Genomic DNA, 23,129 nt, shown 5'->3' on the forward strand with positions numbered 1-23,129 from the left:
TGCTCCTAAGAAAACAGAACCAGAATGCAGTGATTAGACAGAACTAGTCCTCCAGAGAACTTCTGTGTTTACAATAAATCCTAATCAATGTTGAGAGATGGACCAGCACGTTACTGTATTCTATGAAAAAGCATCCATTTATGTGTAGCTTTTTCATTTACATCTTTATTTTGTTTGTCTAACTTTTATGACTGGATTCATTTTCCTAACTTAGAAGAACAAACTGTCTTCAGTGGCCAACTCTCTTCAAAGCATTTTTTTTAACCATTAAAAGATGTCTCCAAAAGGTTAACTTTTCTAAATAATAGCAAATGTAGTAATCGTTAGTTTGCCTGGTATTTTCAAAGTGACATGATATAGGTTATAGACCAGAACATCTACACTTGTATTGAGATAAAAAGTACATTCTTGTAGGGGAGATAAAAGAGAGGTTTGTATACCTTGGGTGGTGAGAATAATAGTAACAAGAATTTAAACACTTCTGTGCACACACACACACACACATACACATGAAATTCACTGTGCACAAGCCCGGATATGGTTGTATAAGCCATTTCATTACAGATTTTTATCTATTCATAGATCAGAATCTCTAAATCTCAGAAGCAGTCATGACAAAAGATATAGGCAAATAAAAGGAGGACAGAGAGAAAAAGATTACTGTTCAATAATTTTTAAATTACATAGATAATTCTGATAGCCATTTTAAAATGCTAAATAATTTATGCATTCTCTTTTGCTTCAATGTGCCCAAGCCAAAATTCCATATTTTGATTTTTGAGGAGCCTAAAGTAAAACGGAAATTTGGCTCACTGCGTCAAATTACGGTAACAATTAACTGGGACCTAGTTAGACAGACAACACATGTAACCACCTGCTCTACCCCCGCCTCCTCTCTGAACTCTACTTTGAGGAAAAAGAAACAAAACCCAACTTGTTTAAGTGGGTGCTCTAGTCCCCAGATAACTCCTAGGTTGAGGATCTTGATAATGCAGCTGAGCTCTTCAAGAGAGGAAGGCTTCAAAAGAGCTTTTCATTAATCAGTCTAGAAAGAAAAGGATTCATTTTAAGATATACAATATATGTAGCACATTGAAGGATCTTCAAAGACAAAGATTGAAAAACTCAGTCAAAAACTTTCAGTTTAAATAGTGTGGACTGGTAAATATTTTTTGCTATTTTGATATTCTCGGCTTCACAGAAGGAAACCTCACTGCCCCCAAATTTCAGATTAAATTTGAGAGAAAACAACAATATTTTGTGGTATTTGTTTTGTTGTTACACCCAACATACTTTGATATTTAACAAGCAAGAGAACTGTTTTCCAGGGGTTTGAATTGATGTTGTTTTACTCACACTTAACAGGTTCAAGATATAAACATTAAAAAACACACACACACTCACTGAAAGCTATACAATAGACCCAGATTGCTTGTGATATGATCCTTTTGGGTTTTTCTTTTACGTAAAAGAATGCATTTTGCAACAATGGTTAGGGCTGGATGTGTGTTCCAGAGAGCTAAACATCATATTTTAATTAATCTCAAATAGGATATTCATAGTATTACTCTAATCTATCTATGTGTCTCTACATCGATCTATACGCCTACCTACTTAGCTACCTACTCACTTCTCTTCTCACTATTCCCAACTACGATTCATACCACTCCCCCCAACCACCAGCATGTTCCCAAATGAAATTTATCCCAGAAAACTTAGAGCAACAATATTAACAAATATGAACCTAGTAGCAATGGGTTTTAAAAATAAGAAGATACTGTAGTAATTTGTAACAATTTTAGAACAATGCAGAAGATATAAAATAAAAAATAACTTTATACAATTGTATAGACTTGTTTCTCATCAAAGCTCAGCATGAATCTGAATTACCAGGGGTCACGGCCAAACAGATAGTTTCTTAGGTCCTTCCTTAGTCTTGCTGAACCGGAATACCTGCGGAAGGTACAGCGAAATCTGTATGTTTCTGAAGGTGCTCACACTGATTCTAGAGAATCACCACCCTACAGCTTTCTTTCTCCTCACTGCTAGAGCCATTTGTTCATTTGCAGCTGAAGTTGAGTTATTTCTGACCCTATCTCCTAGGATAAATCTTAGCTTAATGTAGGTAGTGTCTAACTAATTCTAGGGGAGAGGAGCTCTGTGAGTTCGATCACAAATTATAACAGGATATCATGGGTTTTGGTTTGCTCTTGTGGCACACACATCAAGTGTGTTCCCCCCTTATTTACAAGTCCTAGAACCTCAGGAAGTCACACCTTCCTCATTAGGTATTTGCTTTGTCCCTGACCACAACTTCCTCTACTGGTAACCTGGTCATGTATTGCCTTATTCCCTTGCTAGGACTGAAGTCCTCCTCTGTACTGCCAGTCTCCCTTGTGGGTAATTGAGCTAGCTCTGAACAAAAACCCCATAATCAGAACTCTGACATTTAGTAACAAACCTCCTAGTTGACAACAATCTGCACATGTGAACTTCTGAGTATTGCGCCTCTCAGATTACTGACAGTTGTTTCTTCCCACCTGTTGGTTAAATCTTCCTCTTCAACCTGGATCCCCGGTTGCTAATGTTTACTGAGACTGTGACCAGAGATTTGTGGAATTATTGGACACAACTGTGCCTCTCGTCAACATTTGTAGATGAGAGCTCTCCAGCATCTGTTCACTTCAGATGGAGAGCCAGATCCTGATCCTTTCTCACCATGATAAATCACGAGAGATGACAAGTCCTTCTAAATTAAAAAACAAACAAAAAAAACCAGTTATCCGTATAGAAAGTTATCTCTACCTCACACCAAACAGAAATTATTTCCAGAAGAATCACAGTTCTAAATGTAAAAGTTGAAACAACAAATCTTTTTAGAGGAAAACTTAGAAATAGTCTTGTGTCCTTGGATTAGGCAAGGATTTCTTAAGAGGACAAAAAAAGCAGTAATAATAAAAGGAAATAATAAAATGAAATAAATGATACATGATAAATTGGATAATATTAAAAGCAACTCACAAGTGGGAAAAGGTCATTATTGCAACATATATATATTAAAAATGACTTATATCCAGAATACGTAACTCCTAAAAATCAGTAAGAAAAGGACAAACAGCCTAATTGAAGAACTAACAAAAGTTTTGCATAGGCACTTCACAAAAGAATATTGCACAGCAATCAGCAACATGAATAAAAGTTTGAATGAAATAAGCCCAGCAAGAAAAAGTACATACTCTAGGTTTCCATTTACATAAAGTTCAAAAATAGGCGAAACTAAGAAGACCGAATAATGATTATGCTTGGTGGGATGGCGTGGATGCTTACTGGAAGGAGCTTCAGGTGGCTTGTGGAATGCTGATAATGTTGAGTTTCTTGGTCTGATTGTGGTTACAGAAGTATGTTCAGTTTGTGGCAATTAATTTAACTTTTACGCAAACGCAGGGATACACACGCACACAAACACATGAACACGCACGAATTATTTTAAATGTTTTTTATGCATACATAATTGAGTGGGAGAGAAACTGATTTTTAAATGCATTAAGGGAGATATTCTGAAATATTTTATTTGAATGGTGCTTTCATTGTCACAACAATGGACTATGACATTACTACCCCATACTCAGACATGTCACTTTGGCACTGAAATCCAATCCAATCAATTTAGAGTTTGAAGACATGAGCATCAGGGAAAGACTAATCGGATACAAATACAAATTTGCTAAATAAACCAAATGTCAGCCATATTTGACTACTGTCAATTACTGACTCCTGCTAATTACGGTCAAACACTAATTATGCAATATGCAGCTTCCCCATATTTGAACCTGGGCAGGCCAAGCTAGAGATAGCGGGAGCCTGGTGTACTGCAACCAGTATGTGATTAGATTTAATCTGCTTGATTAAAGGGTTTTGCAACTGAGTCACATCCTTTAGTAAAAAAATACTGTAGAATATGAAATCCCAGCAAACAAGCAATCACAGGTTGAAATATACTTTTTGCATTTGATTCTCTTTCAAAATATATCAGAGAATCAGTCCTGTCCCAGAGTGTCTGAGACTCTGCTTGTTTGGCTAGTTTTCTAACACTGTGGCTGCTGAGCAACTTGTTATATAGCCGATGTCTTCTCCTTAAGTGATATTTCATCATTCAGTGCCCTGAGATAGTCACCTATTTTCCCTTAATTGATACTTGTACACAAGAGGCGGAAAATGGCTCAGCATTTCTTGCTAGATTAGGTCAAAACTGACAGAGGAAACAGAGAGAAGATTGCATTACTTATGCCCCTTATGGTTCTCCTGTGTACCTAAGGAGATTGCCATTTCATAAAATTTCTTATGCTGCCTAAACATAATTATAATGGCCCGGGCATTTTGTTCCTATTTGCTTTTCAATTCTTTCCCACTTACCTGATCACCAGAGGGAAATTCAGAAGCAGTTCTACTAATCTTAACCTCATTCTTCTACTATGTCCTTCATAAGATTTAATTGTACCCTTGGACTTCTCTTCCTTAAATGCTTCTTTTTGTCCTTCTGTGAAGTCTTTACCTTTCCCTTCATTTGATTGGCCACCAGAAGCATTAAACATGTACCTAGAAGTTTAAAGTGAGGTTCCTAAAGTTTTGGAGTATTTTTTCCCCCAGATTACTAGGTGCTCTTATCATAAGATTAGCTGTGATATTTATTCTGATTTAAAGTTAATTAAGAAGCATCCCACTAGAATGCTATCGTTCATCATGCAGCCTCAGTGGCTGGGGATCCATTCTTCTGGGTCTCTTTTCACTAAGTCTTTTGGGAGGGGATTATGCCTCAAACAAAGTCATCAAAATTTCACCAAATCTATCAGACAAAACCCAAATTTTTTAGTAGGAACTGTGAGGTTCTCCTAATCCAGGTCTAATCAACTCTCCCTCCCTAGCTTTCCCTCTTAGCCTTGCACACTGGATCATTTGATGTGGATGTTCCCTCCTCTTTTCCTTAATCTTGTGATCTTAGCCTGCATGGCTCTTGACATCCCTTCTTGGCCTTTTGAGGTTCTATTTATTATGCAACATTGAGGTCATATGTCACCTTCACCTTGAAATTGTCCTCAGTCCCATCCTCCATTGCTCTCTTCTCAGACTCCATGGTAGGCAGGCCGACTTATGTCTAGCTCTATCCCAGGGTTCTTAATAATTTTTGTAGAAACTGTGGAGCCTAGCAAGTCTGTTTCTCAGGGTAGAGGCTCAATAAGTATTTGAAATGTAAAATCGGTTGGTTTGCTTCCGATAGGATGGAGGCCAAGGTGCCCAGGGGATGAGAGATGGCAACAGGATACCAAGATCTAAAAAAAGATTAAGGTGGCCTACCACACAATTTTGCTTGGGACTTATTCTACTTTATAAATACATTTTACTCGTCATTTTTCACCATTTAGGATACCCATACACAATGACAATAACTGTATTCCAATTTATTCATGCAGCTGACTTGCCAGACTTTGTCAGTAAGCGCAGCATATTGCCCAGATTCCCCGATATAAGTTAAATAAATGCAAAGCCTTATTATCACATTTCCTGTATAAAACACCTGCCCAGTCAAAGACAATTTTACCCAATGGGGTGGCTATGGTCAGATTCCTTTACTGTGATCTTCCTTTCTCATTATATTTGACATTTTTGAAACTGAGTTTTATTGCACTCTCTCCGCTTATGGAAGTGGTCTGGGGAAATTAGACTTAATAGAGATGTAGAAGCCACAGGGAAAAAAGTAAAGGAAAGCAAACTGGAAGGAAACTGAAATTAAAATGTTATTTTGGTAAATGGCTGTTGTGGTGGAGACGGCAAAAAATTACAATGCAAGTTAATTACTGACCTGTCAGGAAAGTGTACTGTGAAGGTTGTGCCACACATTACTGGAGCTACCACGGCCACAGGTCATTTCCACAGGGGAGCAAACAGACCGTGCTCTACCACAGATCAACATAAGATCTTTCCAGAGGATAGAAATGAGTTTCTCAGAGAAGTAATATTTGTAGAGTTGCCATGAGCTCTTAGCAGACCCAGAGAAACAGCTCTTCCCACACATCCTGGGAAAGGATGGGGGTCATATCACCACAGACGGTGCCTGATATTTAGTCAGAGGGAACCGTAGCTGTTGGTGGTTGGGGCGACTAGAGAGCTCATTTGCCACACAGTGAAAACCCAGGCTAACACCCATGGAATGGGCATGCTCTGGGGTACGCTCAGTGTTGCCTCTGAGATGGTTTTCCTCACAAAATCCTCAGTAGCAACCCATGTCAGGCAAGAGAATCCTTCTTTTGGAGAAAGAACATCAAACACCTAAAGAAATTTGAAATTCGAGGGAGACTTTCTCTATTGTCAGAACAAATAACCCTGCTAAATTCTATGATGATGATAAATGTCATTTTTATGAGACAGAAACAAAAGGGTTGTTCTGAAATGGAAATATGGTATTCTTCATATTATTAATAATTCATGTGAATCTCCAAGTGTACTTGAATGCTAACCTCAGAAGGTATGAAAAGCATTGCTTTTTTTCCCGCATCTAACTTATCATGAAATATCTATAGTTCGTTGACCCTCAGAAACACTGACCAGGGTAAGTTATACATGTTTTTTTCGATAAGAAATAAACTTGGTCAAAGACATTTTCCTGTTGATCATGCTCTGCTAGGCTATGTACACTGACATTACCTAGTTTCCATATTTGTTTTCCATTTATATATTCAAAGATTTATTGAGTCTCTTTTTTTGTCGGGAAGCACGGGAACATTTATAAACAATTAAATAGGAAGAATTACATGATCTATACCTAATATGTCTGCACTATGATCATTTTATCTCCTTAATCTCTGTCAGATTTCCTTTGGAATTCTTGTGACATTATTTTCCCATCCACAGTTTCCACTTGACTGTGGGGTCTATGACTAAGGCAAAGATGGCTGGGAAGGGAGGCCTTGAGTTCCGTCCTGGGACTACTTTGAACAGGCTGTGGTATCATGTGGAAGATGCTTGGCACCCCTGGGCTTCGATTTTCTCTGCTCTGAAGCATGGAGATTATATCATAGTTCCTATTCAATTTCTCCTAGCTCAAAAAAATTCTTAATATGCTTTTACTTTTAATGCTGCTGATGGGAAAGAGATGTCAAAAATACACTTTCTAACGCAAAAGGGCAAGCTAGTGAGCCTTAGTGTAATTAACAGAGTGCAACAAATAATTGACAGAGCAGCTATGAAATTTATGATTAGACGAAATATCACATTCATTCATATTTTGGTGTTTGCAGTGTGAGTGGGAAAATCAGGCCAAGAATATCACTGAACCAAGTCTGTTGAGCAGAGCCAAAGTTTGTTTGGCTCTTACGAAGTGCATTCTCATCACTGCTTCCTGTTTTTAAAACAGTATTGAAAGTGGAACTAGCGCAATATTGCAAACTATTCTTGCTCTTCTCTTGGTACATATAAAATCAGGAAGTCTACAGAAATTGTGAAGCCAGTCTTAACTGAATTACATTTAAATTTCTAACTCAGGGATATGTATTTGGAGAATTTTGTCAAATCAATGTATATTTTAGATTCATGCAAAATGAACCAATTTTTCAATATTTTCATTAGTCAATCACCAAGGCTCTGTGTACCTCCTATAAGAAAATAAATGAATAAAGCATCAATATTTTCCCTAATAAAATTTAATAATGATGATGATGAGTACATGCTATGTTATAGGAAGAATGAGGGGAACACTGAATAGGCATATAGATCATACGAAACTTAAAGTTAGTATGACTTATAGTTAACAAAATGCTTGATGTTCCCAAGAGGCATAGAAATAAGCATAGACCAATATTATTGACTTTACAGTCTACTCTAGCAAATCTAGAAAGTTGAGAGTCAATGAGAAATGAAAATATGGATGGAACCACAGAATATGATTTCAAATCCCTATGAATATACCTGGAATAATAACACGGAAAGACTCACAAATTGTAGCTCTTCATTGTCTTTCAGAGTATGTCCTGAAATTGATACATATTGCCATGGAAACACATCCACTTCCAGATGCTGGAAAGCAAGTCATGATGGACCCTGGGGTATAGAGGTTTCTTTTAACTCGAGGTTGGGCAGGCTTTGTAATGGTCTTTGTTCCCATAGAAACTTCTTTAATAAAGACTCAAAAACAAGACCATGATGGCAGGGCTATCACACTGCACACTCCAGGAGGCACCATTTGCTGGAATGCAATGCTACTATCCTATCCCTAATCACAAATGCTTCCACCTCCTGAATTTACTTAAAGTCACACATGGAGTAGAGTGATCAACACTCTTCTCTTCCAAGATATTTCTTCCTCATAGCCAGAAGAGTTTCCAGTTTGGGATTCACGTAAATGCTTCCCTGAGAATTAAGGGGAAATCTGACTAATCGTTTATGATCTAGTGATAATTAGTTTAATCATTCCCCTCTCATGTACATCTAAGTGACTCACTGAGAGAATGGGTATGCTTAAAAGATGTAGATAAGGAAGAACGGATGATGGAATTTCAGAAATGTTGACACTGCAGATGAGATGTGGCCTGAGTGGGTGCTGCAGTTAGGGGGCTTTGGCATCCGAAATACAAAAAGGGTCGTAGGGTGCCTGGTAGAAGAAAAAAAAAAGGAATATTAGGATGTAGGTGAGGGGAAAATGATGTTGAAATAGGGTAAAGAGAACGGGCTGAGATCCAAATACAACTGGCAAAATTTGGCCTAGAAACAGCCTTAGCCATTTGCTAAGAGAGGTTCCTAACTGGATGAATGAAAATAAATCATCTCTGCACCCACAAGTCCAGCTGTTACAAGTTCCACAGCCACGAGTACAGCTGTCATTTCAGTCCATCAAATCTCCTTCCTCCCCTGGCCTCCCTCATTCCTCCTGCACCTCCCTCAGTCCTGCGGGCAGCGGGGGACGGGGCGGGGGGGGGCTACTTCCTTCTGTCTGGTGTTCAAGTCGTCCATACAAGACATTTGTGTATTATGCCAAGGAAAGCCTTCTTCCCACATTCTTTCCCTCAGAGAGTCGAGAATCCCAATCCCTTACAGCACTGTGGAAGGGATGGGGCTCTCATTAAACCCTTCAAGCCCATGAGAGGCTAGCAAGATGATCAGACTCACCCACACCAAGGTTAAACACCATTTTCTTCGTGAAATCCACCATTTCTCTTCTCCTTGAACTTCCTTGGTCCTATATGTTTCCTTCATGACACATTTCCATATCTACCTTACAAGCTCACAGTTTTTTGCATACCTTTGCATTGCTGAGCCTTTTGCTTGAAATGCCCAACCTGCCCTGATTTAGCTTCAGCATTAGCTGATATTTTGCAAATTGCTCTTCACCTCTCAGTTCCACCTGAGTTTGATGCTGTTTCTTCTCTCCCTACCTGGTCATTGCTCTATTCTCCTGTGATTATTGATTTGTTTATTACCCTCACTAAACTGTAAGCACTGGATAAAAAAAAAAAAGACTATTTGCCACTTAAGAAAATCTCGATAAATGTTGAATGGACAATTTATTTTCTGCTGGTAGGACTCTTTAAGGAGAGGTTTTATGACATTTTCTGTATTGTTTTCAGAGCAATATAGTGCTCTGCAAAGTTAGAGACCATCAAATATTTGCAAATATGAAAACAATTATGAAATACTATCAAGGGAATGCCATTGTAGAAAGGGAAGCTGAATAAAGAGAACAAATAGAGTGCAGTGGGGTATCAACCAAATGTGAGGGTGGGGTCAGATTGGAAAGGAAGTGATGCTTAGAGGAGAGAAAGATGAGGAAAGAACTAATATTTACACTGTGGTAGTGGGAAAGATCACCCTAACGGAAAGATCTCAAGAAGGAAGATTTTGAATTTTTTTTCCTGCAGCCCATCCCCAAGAAGAGGGGTGGGGAAGGCAGATAAGAGGCTTTTTACATAATCCAGCCTTTTGACAGTAACACATCACTGGGCAAATTATGGGGTTGATTGTGAAATCAATACCAGAATGCAAATTTGCTTTGACACTGAAATTTGTGCCGACTCTGAGGAAGCAACAGGTCCTATAAATGGCAGGTGGCAGGGCTATGTAAATACAGTGGCTTCATGCTCTTAGTCAGAAGATAGCAGCTTTAGCCCAAGTGACTTCCCTCACCAATGTTACAAACACCATCTTTAGAGGTTGAATCTAATGAGTAATATTCAAAATCAAGTTTGAAAGCACTCAAAGGAGAACCCAGATTTTTCTAGAAAAGACTTACATGTTTAGTTATAGATTTCCCCCAACCCCCACCCAAATCCCTTGTGCATCAGTTCATGCCAAAGCATTTAAATTGTTGCTTATCTGCCTAAAACTACTGAGCTCTGTAAATCTGCAGTAATATTTGAGCTCCCAGACTTTTAGCACATCAGTGTCAGAAGTGAAAAGGACCCTACAGACCACAGCAATCCTCTTGGCTGCCCCTGCCCCCTCACTACCAATTTTTTTCATTGACTTGTACAGAGGTCCATTGACTTGTATAAGATCACAGAGGTGACCGTTAGAGACAATGCTGCCACTAGAAATCATCATGGGATCTTTTTGTACAACCAGTCTAATTACCATGAATCCAAAGACTTCTGTACAATGACAATCCCCAGATTTTCATTCCTTCATTCATCTTTACTTCATTCACTGAAATATACTCTAAAAGAACTCATGCTTTTAGGAGTAGCATCTTCATAAATGTCATAGGTTCACTTTGTTAGTTTGAAGTAGTTTCTACTTGGTTAAGAAAAATTAATGTCCTCAGTGATAAATGATACACAGAATGAAAATGAAGACATAATATCCTGTACTGGGGTATATGGAGAAATAACTATTTATATCATCTGCATGTGATTATATTTATTTTTTTTAAATATATAATACTTTGTATCTTATTCTAGTTAGAAGAAGAGGTAGAATCTCTTATGCCTATATTAGTGGCCAGATTTGATGCATATTAAAATCCTTCTCATAACAGTAGCCATCATTAAATTTCTATGGAACGGTGGGGACAATATTTTTTCTTTTATTACTTTAAATTTTTATTTCAAATCTTATTGAAAGAGCTCTTTTATTCTCAATTAGATAATTTGTGTGTGTGAGGAAGATTGGCCCTGAGCTAACATCTGTTGCCAGTCTTCCTCTACTTTGTATGTGGGATGCTGCCACAGTATGGCTTAATGAGCAGTACGTAGTTCCATGCCCGTGACCTGAACCTGTGAGCCCCAGGCTGCCAAAGTGGAGTGCATGAACTTAATCACTGCACCACTGGGCCAGCCCTTCAATTAGATAATTTTTATAATACATCATTCATATAGAAATATAAAAATGAAAACATGAGCATAATAAATTGGCTAACAAATTCTTAAAACAATTTTCTTATAAACAACTTTGTGAGATATAACTGAAGTAGAATAAAATGCAAGTGTTTAAAGTATACAATTTGATCATTTTTAATATATGTATATAATTGTTAAACCAATCATAGAAAGTGACATCTTTCTGTCACTGTATATTAGTCTGCATTTTCTCGAATATTGTTTAAGTGAAATCATCAGTACTCAGTAAGTACTCCTTGGGGGGAGGCTGGCCTTTTTCACTCAGCACAATGAATTTGTGGTTCATCCATGTGGCTGCATGCATCAATAGTCCATTCCTTTTTATTGTTGAGGATATTTCCTTGTGTAGATAAACTAGAATTTGTCTATCTATTCACCTGTTGATGGACACCTGGGTCATTTGCTTTTCGAATAAAATACATACTCCTTCACTTTTTTCTGCCCGATGTCCTTGGAAAAATTATTAGTCTCTCTGATCCTCATTTTTGTCCTCTATAAAAATGAGTTTAATGTATTTCTCACAGGAGTCTGAACCTCTGAGCACACTGCCTGGCACATAGTAAATACTCAAGAAATGTTAGCTTTTTTTCTAAGTTATCACTCAATTGACTCACTGGTATCAATTGTGAGGTAACACTTTTTCTCCTATTAAAATGCTTTCCTTTTTTCCTAATCATTTTAGTGTCCACTTAAATTGAACATTACCAGATTCTAGCCTCCTTGTCTGTCCAACTAACATAGGGGTATGAATACAGTTGGCTTCTTAAAATATAATCCTTCTTTTGAATTACACCGGCTTCTATAACTGACTGGGACAATTTTTTCAAATGCTGTGTACACGTACCCAGACTAGCGATGGAATGTCTATATAGATGAGATATGAAGACAATAATCAGGCTAGAAGGGGATCTACTTCTAGAAGCTGAGAAGCTGTGTTTACATTGCAAATATTCTATTTTAAATGAGATAATGTGTTCATTTGAGGAGCTTGCGGGGAGGGGAAATTGAAAAGGACTATAGATTTGGGGAAGCAACTAAAGCCCTCTCGGCCCACCCTCTGATGCTGCCACAGTTTATTTCTCTTTTTCCCAACGATTGTTTTTCTTTTTTCAAAATTTCTTTTTCCAAATTATTGTTTCCTCACTGCCACTCTTCTAAAACATTCCCACACTGACTTTTCCAGCTGAAATCAGATTCCTTTCCTTAAAATAAATACAAATAAACAAATAAACAGTGTTGATTTTCTCTTTCTTCCGATTCTTCATAAATATTATGTCCAACTAAGCTACTGCATCTACTTCAGTTGGCAGACAGTGGTGGACAAAGAAATTTTAATTTCCCCCTGTGGATAGTGTGAGTAGATGTGGAGGCTAGAACTGAGCACCCTGCTAATAAGGCCAAGCCAGCATGTTTGACAGGCAATGGGACTGGCTTGGTTTGCTCTGTCACCAATTCTACTCAGTTAAATTTGACCTTATTCATAGGTTTTTGTTCACTAAAAACGGGTGCTGGTGGTAGTGCATGGAGATGGGGTGGGATGGGGTGGCTAATAGATCAGTGATGTTGTGAATGTAAACAGCATATATCTTAAAAATGCTTAGTTGGCAACATCATTTCTGTATAAGAAAGACTGTATCCTATTGCCATTAAGAGTTCCTTAGTGGAAATAGGAAGCACACAGAGTATGAGTGTGCTGCCTATGAACTTCGAAGTCCTCAGGCAGATATAGATAAAAACAACTACAAAGTAATTACCTTCTTCTTCGCTATTCAGAGAGGTGGAGATTCTAGTTCATCTTTGTACCTTAATGATTAATACGGATGTGCACTCCACCAAGAGGTTTTCTTGGAAAAGTATATATTTAGAATAACATCATGCTTTTATATTTTATCAGGATAACACTGTAATATGCAGAAATCTACAGATTGTGATACCTCTATGGAAACACTGAATTCCCCCCGCCAAGGCACCGGAGCTGTGCAAATGAGAATAAAAAATGCCAACAGCCACCATGACAGGCTGAGCCAAAGTAAATCCATGATCCTTACCGATGTCGGGAAGGTCGCTGCACCGGTAAGTCAACGATCTCAAATACCTCAAGTTCCCTCATACAGAATTTGTTAAAAAAAAAAAAAAAAAAGCTAATTGGCCTTGTTTTATTTGTTTTCTGAAAGTGCATGAGAAAACTGTTTTTGTAATGCATTTTATCTTGCCTACTTATAGTCATCATAATATTCCCAGTTGCGAGAGAAGAGCTGGGCTTAATCCAGGGTGATAAAGTGGATTTGGAGCTGGACTGAAGAGCACCTTTGACTCATTTTAAGGGCCTCTACTATCATGCTTCAGTGTCATAAAAATAATGAGGTTATGCTAGCATGTGGTGTTTGTACTTCCAAATACAGTACATCACTTTGAAAAGCCAGAGGCTAAAATTAGCTAAGAATGAATTGAGAAGAAAAAAAAAAACTCTAAAAAAAATGTGAAAATCTCTTCCTTAAAATCTTCCAACAATATATGATAATGGAAATTACGATTTGATTCGGAATGAGCTTAAACGATTGAATGGTGTGGCGATTTGAGGTTTGGAGAGGAAGCCATTTTGTCTCGATAATGTGTCATTAGGAAGATTTGAAATAAAATAGTTAGAGATGAACTCTACTGCCAATTGTGTCCCTGCCCCTGCACGCATCCTGAGCCACTAAACACACTGATTGCGATGAGTCTCCTCTGGTTAATTTTCTTCCATAATGGTGGTAACTTGCAGCTGAGGCCATAGGATGTTACAAAATTATTTATGCAATGTTAGCCACTCTTTTGGACCCTAGATCTATTTTGTTTCTCACAGTGAGAGCAAGAGCGAGAAATAGGTTAGCTGGGGACAGGCTGTGAGTCACCCTGCAGAAACATGTGAGCTATTAATTGAGCGTTCTGTGAATATCGTGGGGGCCTATGAAATATTCAGCTCCCTAACTGAGTTATTAAATGAGATAAACTTGCTGAGTAGCATGTTACTGATTATATTTATTCCTTGTATTTCCCTCGAATTTCAAGTGGAAAATTAACCCAGAACAATCTCAGGAGCCTGAGAAATATATGAGTTTCATGATGCTTTCTTCAGGTATGATAAACAAATTTAGCATGAGGAAGCCAGTGATTATATTTTGGGAGTGAGAAATACATCTATAGATAAGCTACCAAGAGATGCGTTTTTCTTTATTTACGTTCTCATTAAAAAGTATTGTCTGCTGGGAGGCACAACACTGCCAGCCTGACTTTGCTTTTAAACCAGCTAAAATGTTCCTCAACTATGAACTTGAGACAGTGGTTAGAGTAAATTATTGGAATCTCTATAATGTATTATCAGTAAGAACTGTACCTTTGAAAAAGTTTAAAAGTTAAGTATATTTAATGATGCCTAACATATTTTATTGGCTGTGTTTAACAAAAGGCACTATGCCTCAGTTGTTTTTGACAAGCATGAAAACATCACAGCATGAGACTGCAAAAGGAATTATGGAGAGAAATTACAAGTGATCCATCTCTCAATGAATTATCCACCTCAATAGCCCGCAGAACTCAGCTACCAATTAACACCTACTTTATTACATGTTGGGATGTACTTAATAACTTTCATGTGTTTATGCACTATTACCTTGACTGATGCCTCTTGTACAATTAGGCATAATTGGCATATCAATATGCAAAAGTTAAAAGGATTAACCCTCTTAAAACTAATGAGCATTTCTGTATCCAGCTGCTAAATGAGACAAAATTAGCATTTTTCACTTTTGGGCAGGATTTTATCATGCAGTTTCTCATTGTTGATATTACCTTGTTACATAACTTGAGTTTGGGGGGTTATATGCTGGACTGCTAGAGAATAAGAGTTTTCCAAAGTTAAATTAGCTATAATTATCCCAGCTTTTGTTTCCGCATTCTTAGTCTGGGCAATATGTATTCCTCGATAAGGAACAAAAATAAAAGTTACTTTTGGTTATGTGTGCTCAGTGCATAATTATATAAAAGGGGTATTTTAGTGAGGATATGTCATTTCACAGAGAAAACTTGGCTCAGAGATACTGTATTGAAAGCTTGCCATGGCACTAATTTTCTTTCTGTCTCAGTTCTTTTCATCTCTTTTTTCCATGCACAATTTTCTGACTAGATACTGACAGAATGTAAAGTATTTTGGCATATTTATTCAAACAAGCCTGTTAAAGATATCTGCTCAAGCTAAACTAAGAACTTGATTTTTCAGAAGTTGGAGGGTGGGGTGAGGTCAAGGGGGGAGATTTTGAACTTAGAAGAAGTGGGAGGACGTGTATTCTAAAAATATGTGCACATGGTCACGTGTAGCATGGTTTGTTGTAACAGAGACACATACATTTATCTGTACAGAAAAAAACTAAGAGTACTTAGAGACTATATATACATATATGTTATGCATCCTATTAAGTATATATGGCATATATATATACTACTTGTTCACTGACAACAATTATGCAAATCTAAAATGGACTGAGTGTAGGATATAATAACACAAGAATCGGACATTGCATTCGTAATGATGTAACTTAGAAAAAATGATAAAAACTTCTAAGGTCAAATCAATTATATAGTTTTGTCATTAATTCATAAATTCCTCATTTATTATTTTGTTCAATGAAGAATATATTTACTATGACGTGAACTCAGAACACAATACAAAATTCTCCTATCTACGTCACATGAGCGTATATTCTTGGTATCTTAAATCGAGGAGTATTTTGAACATTTGTTCGACCCTAGTCTATGCACATGCAGATGAATTTCCTTGTTAAATTAAAAGTTTTTCTTACCTAAGAGCATTTCAGTAAAACAGGTATCGATACTCCATTAGTATTTCATTGGTGGTGTGCATTATTTTCTTTAAACCTCAAATAATCATTTTTATGTGGTTAATAAGATCAATGCCTTTTCCAAATTCAAAATTCATTTTCCCACTTTGCCACCTGGGAAACATTGGAGAGGTGGGAAGTTTGGACATGAGAGGAAACAGTTTGCAAGAAAATTGCTTATCCATGAGAGAGATTTCAGATCTCTGCCTGGTGGGGAAGAAACAGCTCTTTGGTCTCAGTGATTTGTGGTCTTGTCCTGAGCACCGGAGTGAGACCTCCTAAAGGTGGGCTGCTTATTTACCTGGATGTGCTAAACACAGAAGCCCCCGGCTTAGCAAGCGAAAATGGGGGCAAATGAAGTGTGCCTCTTTAAGTGATGAAAAGGCTAATGTGCAATCCAGCAAATCGCTAACGCAAAAGGTTTGATGTGGCTTTGATGTTGTTTATAAGAGGGACGTTCCAGCCGATTAGACAGTTTAGAATAGATATTAATGAAGAGTTTAAATAGCCCAAATCAGGAAAACTGCAGACCTAAGATTTGCAGGCAGGAGTAGTTTTGGCATTTAATGCTGGTGTCTTAAACAGCAACACGTATGAATATTCACCATTTCCACCTTGTAAACCCCACAGAAGTGCAATACCTCATTCATGGCCATCCCAGACAGAAAACTATCTTATTACTGTTCAGATAAAGACTTAGGTCAAGCCATTTCTACACAATAGCACACCAGACTCTTTTTGCTTCCGTTAACTGTGCTCATTCATTTGTCTTTTTAATATATTATAAGGGAAAAGAGGAAACAATTTTCTTTTGTTTCTTACTTCTGTGATTATAGGATACTTGCCAAAGTTGTGGCTAGCCAAAAAGGCAGACATAAAAATTGCTACTAAAAATATAAGCCTTCTGTTTAGCAGTGTTTTTGAGAAATATTATGAGACTGGAGGACTTGTCCATGTTTACTTCAAATCCAGCTTATAGTTAGGTTTGAGGCTTTGTTTGTATAAATTGTCCTGAAGTGGATCCTGATATTTAATTAAAATGACACTAAATCACATTGAATTGATAAGACTTGGCATCTCAAACAAAGGTAATTGCCCGTATTGGTTTTGTGCAAAAATAGCGCTGCTTGGAAAATGTGCAGCCAACACAGACTGTCAACTCCATTTATAGATCAATATGTGAAAACCATTGATCAGGCAGGCATGTATAACAGTAACACTTTGCATTTATTTGTTGTTTTTATACCACATTAAGGCTTACAGGATTATAGGCTTCCTAAATATTTTGACTTCCTCATAAATATATGATCTGTTGCATGTTAATTAAATGAGAGTCTGCAGCCATTTCTAAAATTGTTTTTAGTTTGATGATTTCCTTTTATTGCTGTGGATCATATGATCTGAAAATGGATTAGTTTCCTTCTGCATAAAGATTATTAAAGCTTATTTTAATGTGTCCTATTTAGTGCAAGATGTGACTGCCTTTTTGCTTTGAAAAATATAGATACAGACAATTATTTTCTCTTAGAGAGAGCCTGATCTTTTTTTATTAACTAGGCATTCTCGGTGCTCAGGGTAGAATTATTTCCTGACATATTTTGCACACCCTGTAGATAACAGGTCTTCCTGATTTTTCCGATAGAATTTGTTTACCTTCTTTTCTTTTTATCTAGATGTGTAGAACAGGCGTCTGATCAAACATGAAGTAGAAAGTAAACTGATCATCTCAATTAAATTCTAGACACATACAAATATAATTTGAATTCTATTTTTCTGATTCCACGACAAGCCTTATGAACTGTTCTTATACATTGCATTCTGCAGTTAAATCTTTCTTATCTCATCAATGTAAGGACAGTGTTTTGTTCCTAATCTTTATTGGACTATTGTGGATGACATTTGTAAGCCATTTTGGTTTATAAGGAAAAGCTGGAGGACAGTGGAGGGAGCCTCTTCCATAGATCCAAACCTCAGATACGACTACGCAATAATCTGTCTTCCACTGCAATTTTCTTTGCCACTGAGAGGTCAATTTTGTTGAGAAATCTTTTTATATCCTCTATATACATTAGGAGTGCTGCTTTCAAGACAAGACTTGGCTTTATATACGATATTAAAACATAATAAAAGAAACAAGATTTCAGAAATAAGGATAAAAAATCGTGAAATTCAAGGGTTACCTAAGGTAACTGGTCTACTGTAGCACGGAGGAAAAAGTTCTTAGCTAGAATTTTGACTTTTGCATAACATGCCCTGGGCGGGGGGGTGAGGGGAGTGGGAGGCTGTTGTTGGAAGAAGAATCAGACCACCAGAGATTTTTTCCTTGAACTTGCCATCTCATGTCATCTCATGCTGTGAAAATCTTTAACTCTGTTTACCAAGCACAAATTGGACTTGCCAAAAGGTTCAGAAAGTTTACAATGACAGTGTAGAGGCCATGCTTCAAAGAATGAGCTGGAGCTCTTGAATTCACATATGTGGCTGCGTCGTTTCCATTTTAACTTGAGCATAGCTAAATTTGTTTATAATCTCCTACTGATTGAACATGGTGCTGAATGTACATGAGATACATTTTTTTAAAAGTTAGTCCTCTGATTACTAATTTGAATCCAAAACTCTAACCTTGTTAGCATCTGGACTTATTTCCATAATAACAACCCCTTCAGAACCTACAAAGTAATGAATAATTGACAACAAATGAAATGTTTTGATAGTTGTCGGCACAAAGCATGTTTAATGTTTTGTGTTGCTTCCTAGCTAATTATGTAGATGACACATTTGTCAGACCTTGACTGCCATTAGAAACGTGTTTCCAGAGGGGAGAAAAACAGGCTATTCATAGAGTAATTAACTAGAATGCTCAATGACCTGTGAGAGATTCAAATCGCTGCCAGTTCAGACATTGTTTTGTTACAGAAGCAGAGGGGTAATTAAAATTCCAAATTACAGTCCTATGATGGAGCATTTGTTTGTTGACAGTATACTCTTACTCTAGTTTGTTAATTCTTTTTTAAATTGCTTCTAATCCATTTTATAGCTTTAGGAGTTCCGTCTTTGAATTTACTGACAACTAATATTATGGTAAATTGTACTTCAATGGGGTACTGCCTGCCTCACAGTTTGAAGAGAGCACAAGGTGGGAGGGATGAAATAGCTCCTTCCCTAACGTGACATATCAGGTACTGTCAGTGGGAATACCAGGAACGTGGAACATCTTGTTAAGCACTGTGCTTCCAATTCTGCATTAGGGGAAAACGTCCTAGTAGAAAATACAGAGATAAAAAAGAAAGCAAGGATGAATGTCTAAAAAAGAGAAAGAAACCTAATCTCTCAACAAGAAATGATTGATTAAGGAGTTCTGTTCCCAAAAAGGAAGAGAGAGGAGTTAGGACTGAGGATGATTTGGGTAGCAGTGTAGAGTTCAACACAGAAAGTGCAACAGTCTGTAGAAAAGCTCCCATAGATCACCCAAAAAGTAAGAGCATGTTTTACAGCAGTACCTTCCATCTTAGGTCAATAACAAACCACGGGATAATGGGTATCACCCACCAAATTTGTCAAGGAATTATTGGCATAGTTTACAAATCTAGAAGGCTAACCTAGTCTAAAAAATTCGGCTGAAGTGAAGCATTTATTTAGGCTGCTGAAAGTGAGAATATAGTTTTATTAAAAAGATCTGACAGAAGTCACACGGTGTTTGATGCAGGCGAGCTGACAGAAGCTTCCAGCGAGCGTTGATTATCCCCAAGTCACTGTCAGCTAGGATTGATTTTCACTTTCTCCGTTTATGTAACAGTTCCTGTAATACAGCTGACCCCGAATCACGTTACCTTGTCATTTCTCTGCATGGATCAAGAAGAGATGAGCTGAGAATAGCTAGACACTGACCTTGAACTTGCCAGAAAAGTGAGAAGTGACAGTGGGGTTTTTCTGTAGTTCACGTACAAAGATTAAGGCAAACTGTTAGTCTGTTGAGTTCACTGTAGCAGCACAAGGGGGCAGAGCTGTACTAGAGATTACAGGTAAAACAGATTCTGCACCAGCGTGCAAAGCTCTCAAATACCAAGTGAGAGCCAGAGGTCTCATTTTTACATCTTAGTGTAGACATAAAGGAGAATTACTGATGAATCAAAATCTCAGGTCCCCTGATGTTCATAATCAGTAATCTAAAAGTGTACATTCTAATTAAAAAAGGTTACCTAATACTCTGTGTGGCAGCAACCATGCTTTTCCACTAAATTATTTCCAGCATCTCTTCTTTAATTCATATAATACTCTTCACCCTTAAAATAACTTTGGAACCATAGTCAATAATATTAAGAGAGTTTTATGGCTAATTCCTAAGGTGATATGTGTCATTTTAGGACAATTATATTAGAAGATGGGAACAGTCTTTTTATACTTATTAAGAATCAAAACCCCCAAATTAAAATTGGACAGTGTCACATTGTGATGCACACCCACAAAGAGGGAAAATGCAGGCTGGAAAATGATGTTTGTCATTTGATTTACATTTGTCCATATCTTTTACATTGTTCCATTTTATTACTTCCCTCAGTTTTCAAAAATGTTTTTCAATAGATCATCATTATAACCTTAACTAATCTAAAACACAGTATGTTGAATGTTGTCCTTTGCTTGCTGGCACTTAATTAAGCTAAATCATTGTTGTACTGATGCAGAATATTTCTCATAAATGGCACTCAAAGAACTTGCCAAGGGGCTGGCCCCATGGCCTAGTGATTAAGTTTGGTGTGCTCCGCTTTGGTGGCCTGGGTTTGGTTCCCTGGCATGGATGAACGCAATTCATTGGCAGCAATGCTGTGGCAGTGACCCACATACAAAATAGAGGAAGATTGGCACAGATGTTAGCTCAGGACGAATCTTCCTCAAGGAAAAAGAGGAAGATTGACACAGATGTCAGATCAGGGTGAATCTTTCTCAGCAAAAACAAAACAAAACAAAACAAAAAAAACTGGCCAAGTGAAGCAGAGAATGGAGCAGGTTGAGAAAGAGAAGAACAAACACTGGCTCAATTATTCCCTAGGTTGTAAGTGCCTTATGTCATGGTGAAAAGCATCTTTCCATGTGTGATGGCAGGATAACATTGCAAACCTCCATAGTAAAAAGACCTTTTCTTGCATGTAATGGATTTTTTCTGTGTGTGTGAACACACACACATTTATACACATCTATTATACATATATACATATATGCTATATATACATCTCTCTAGGTAGATAAAGATATATATAGACAGAGATGTATATAATATTCATATGTTTGAACTTATTTTTATATTCTAGGAAAAATAACCACATACGTACATTTGAAAGATGAAATGTCAAGATTGCTTCAATATTCCTCTTTTGTACATTTAACTCAGGACAAACTGCCTATGTTAAGATCTGAGAAATGAGTAGATCCCAATATGTTTCAAGGATGGAATAAACAGGAGATCAATCTCTTGCCAAGAAAGAGGTTGAAAATGTTAGAATCCCTGGGTCATCACAGAAATCTGTAATACCTAGTTTTTGGCCTCATGTTGGAGAAAGTATCTTTGCACTTCCAGCATGAAGCCTCTACCTTAGAAGGATTGCATGTGAGGGGGTGTGTGTAGGAGGGGTGGGCCGGTGCTGGATTTACAGTTACAAAATTGCTGTGTCTAAAGCTGACGTCTTTGGAGGCACTCCTAAGGAGCAATAGCATTCCTTTAGAGTTCTGCAACGTGCTTTGCACTCCTGCTTCTCCGAGTGTGCAGATGACCTCTTGCATGCCCTCTCCTAGGTGGTAGGAAACCCATCCCTAAATGGTTGATTAGCTTCTGCTTCTGAGGTCAAGGCAGACATAAAGGTGTTGGCTGCTAAAAAACTTCCCCCGAGTTGGTTTTTTCCACCCTCCCTTCAATGTGTAAGGCTTTTAATAAGGGACTCCAGTCCCTGATGTGTTCGGATTCAGTTTATTGTTACCATCTGTTTAATTACCCTCTCAGGTTTGTGTTGGGAAGCATGAAAGTATTTTACCCAGCCTTTGAATCCCTGTGTTCCTAAAGAGATGTGGGTAAAGCACATGTCAGTTTTCAAAGAGCATATTAAAAACTGAAAAGCAGGATCATCTCCAAACAATGCCGTGTAAGGAAAAGGCATTATTTTTCACATTAATATGTGTTGCAAGTAATTAGGAAATGTACAACAATGTGGCACTCTCTCCCAGAGATCATACGATCCTCTATACATGCAGTCTCTATGCTTGTCCTTTGAGGTGATGGATTTTTATGACTCCGCTTCATTTTCAATGCACTGACAATAAGTTTATTGAGGAAGAAACATGGGATTTGAGTTGTATCAGGATGTATGGTTGTTGTATGTCAAGTAAAAGAAAGATCACATACTCAAAAAACAAGGATAGAAAGAATCTTTGGGAGAAGGTGAAAAAATCCAGAGGAAATTCAGCTACTTTAGTCTTTCTCTTCTTCCTCTTCCACATTATTATTGTTATTATACTATATTCTTTTTTTTTTTTGTCTTGAGAAGTACCAGAGTATTGTTTCTAGTGGTCAATACACTCACAATTAAATGGTGCATTTTCCACATGCAAATGCCTTTGGTAACAAGAATTACACTGGCTGACACAGACTTCTCATTCGTTTATGTCCAAATTAATTTTATATATCAACATTTGGGTGAAATAAAAAAATAACATAAAATGAAACAAAACCAAATTTGAGTATTTCAGTATCAAAATATTTTAGAAGTCTGACTCTCAAAACCAAAAGGAAATGTCAGGTGATTTTACTTCCTACATCAAACAAAGAAACCAAATGACTACTAATGTATCATTTTTATTTCTCCCTTAGGAGGTGATTTCATTC

At 37.4% G+C, this 23,129-nt stretch overlaps 1 protein-coding gene across 2 annotated transcripts in view; it reads left to right on the forward strand.

Annotated features, from left to right (window-relative positions):
- ARHGAP15 (Rho GTPase activating protein 15) overlaps positions 1-23,129 on the forward strand; it is a 607,941-nt gene that overhangs the window by 15,252 nt on the left and 569,560 nt on the right. For both annotated transcript variants that reach the window (XM_001915565.6, XM_023622852.2), the window contains exon 4: positions 13,276-13,454. In XM_001915565.6, coding sequence (XP_001915600.1) covers positions 13,290-13,454 — 165 coding nt within the window. In that variant the 5' untranslated portion in view covers positions 13,276-13,289. The remainder of the gene's footprint in view (positions 1-13,275; positions 13,455-23,129) is intronic.

The sequence above is a fragment of the Equus caballus genome, chromosome 18, assembly GCF_041296265.1.
Source record: "Equus caballus isolate H_3958 breed thoroughbred chromosome 18, TB-T2T, whole genome shotgun sequence".
Classification (NCBI taxonomy): Eukaryota; Metazoa; Chordata; class Mammalia; order Perissodactyla; family Equidae; genus Equus; species Equus caballus.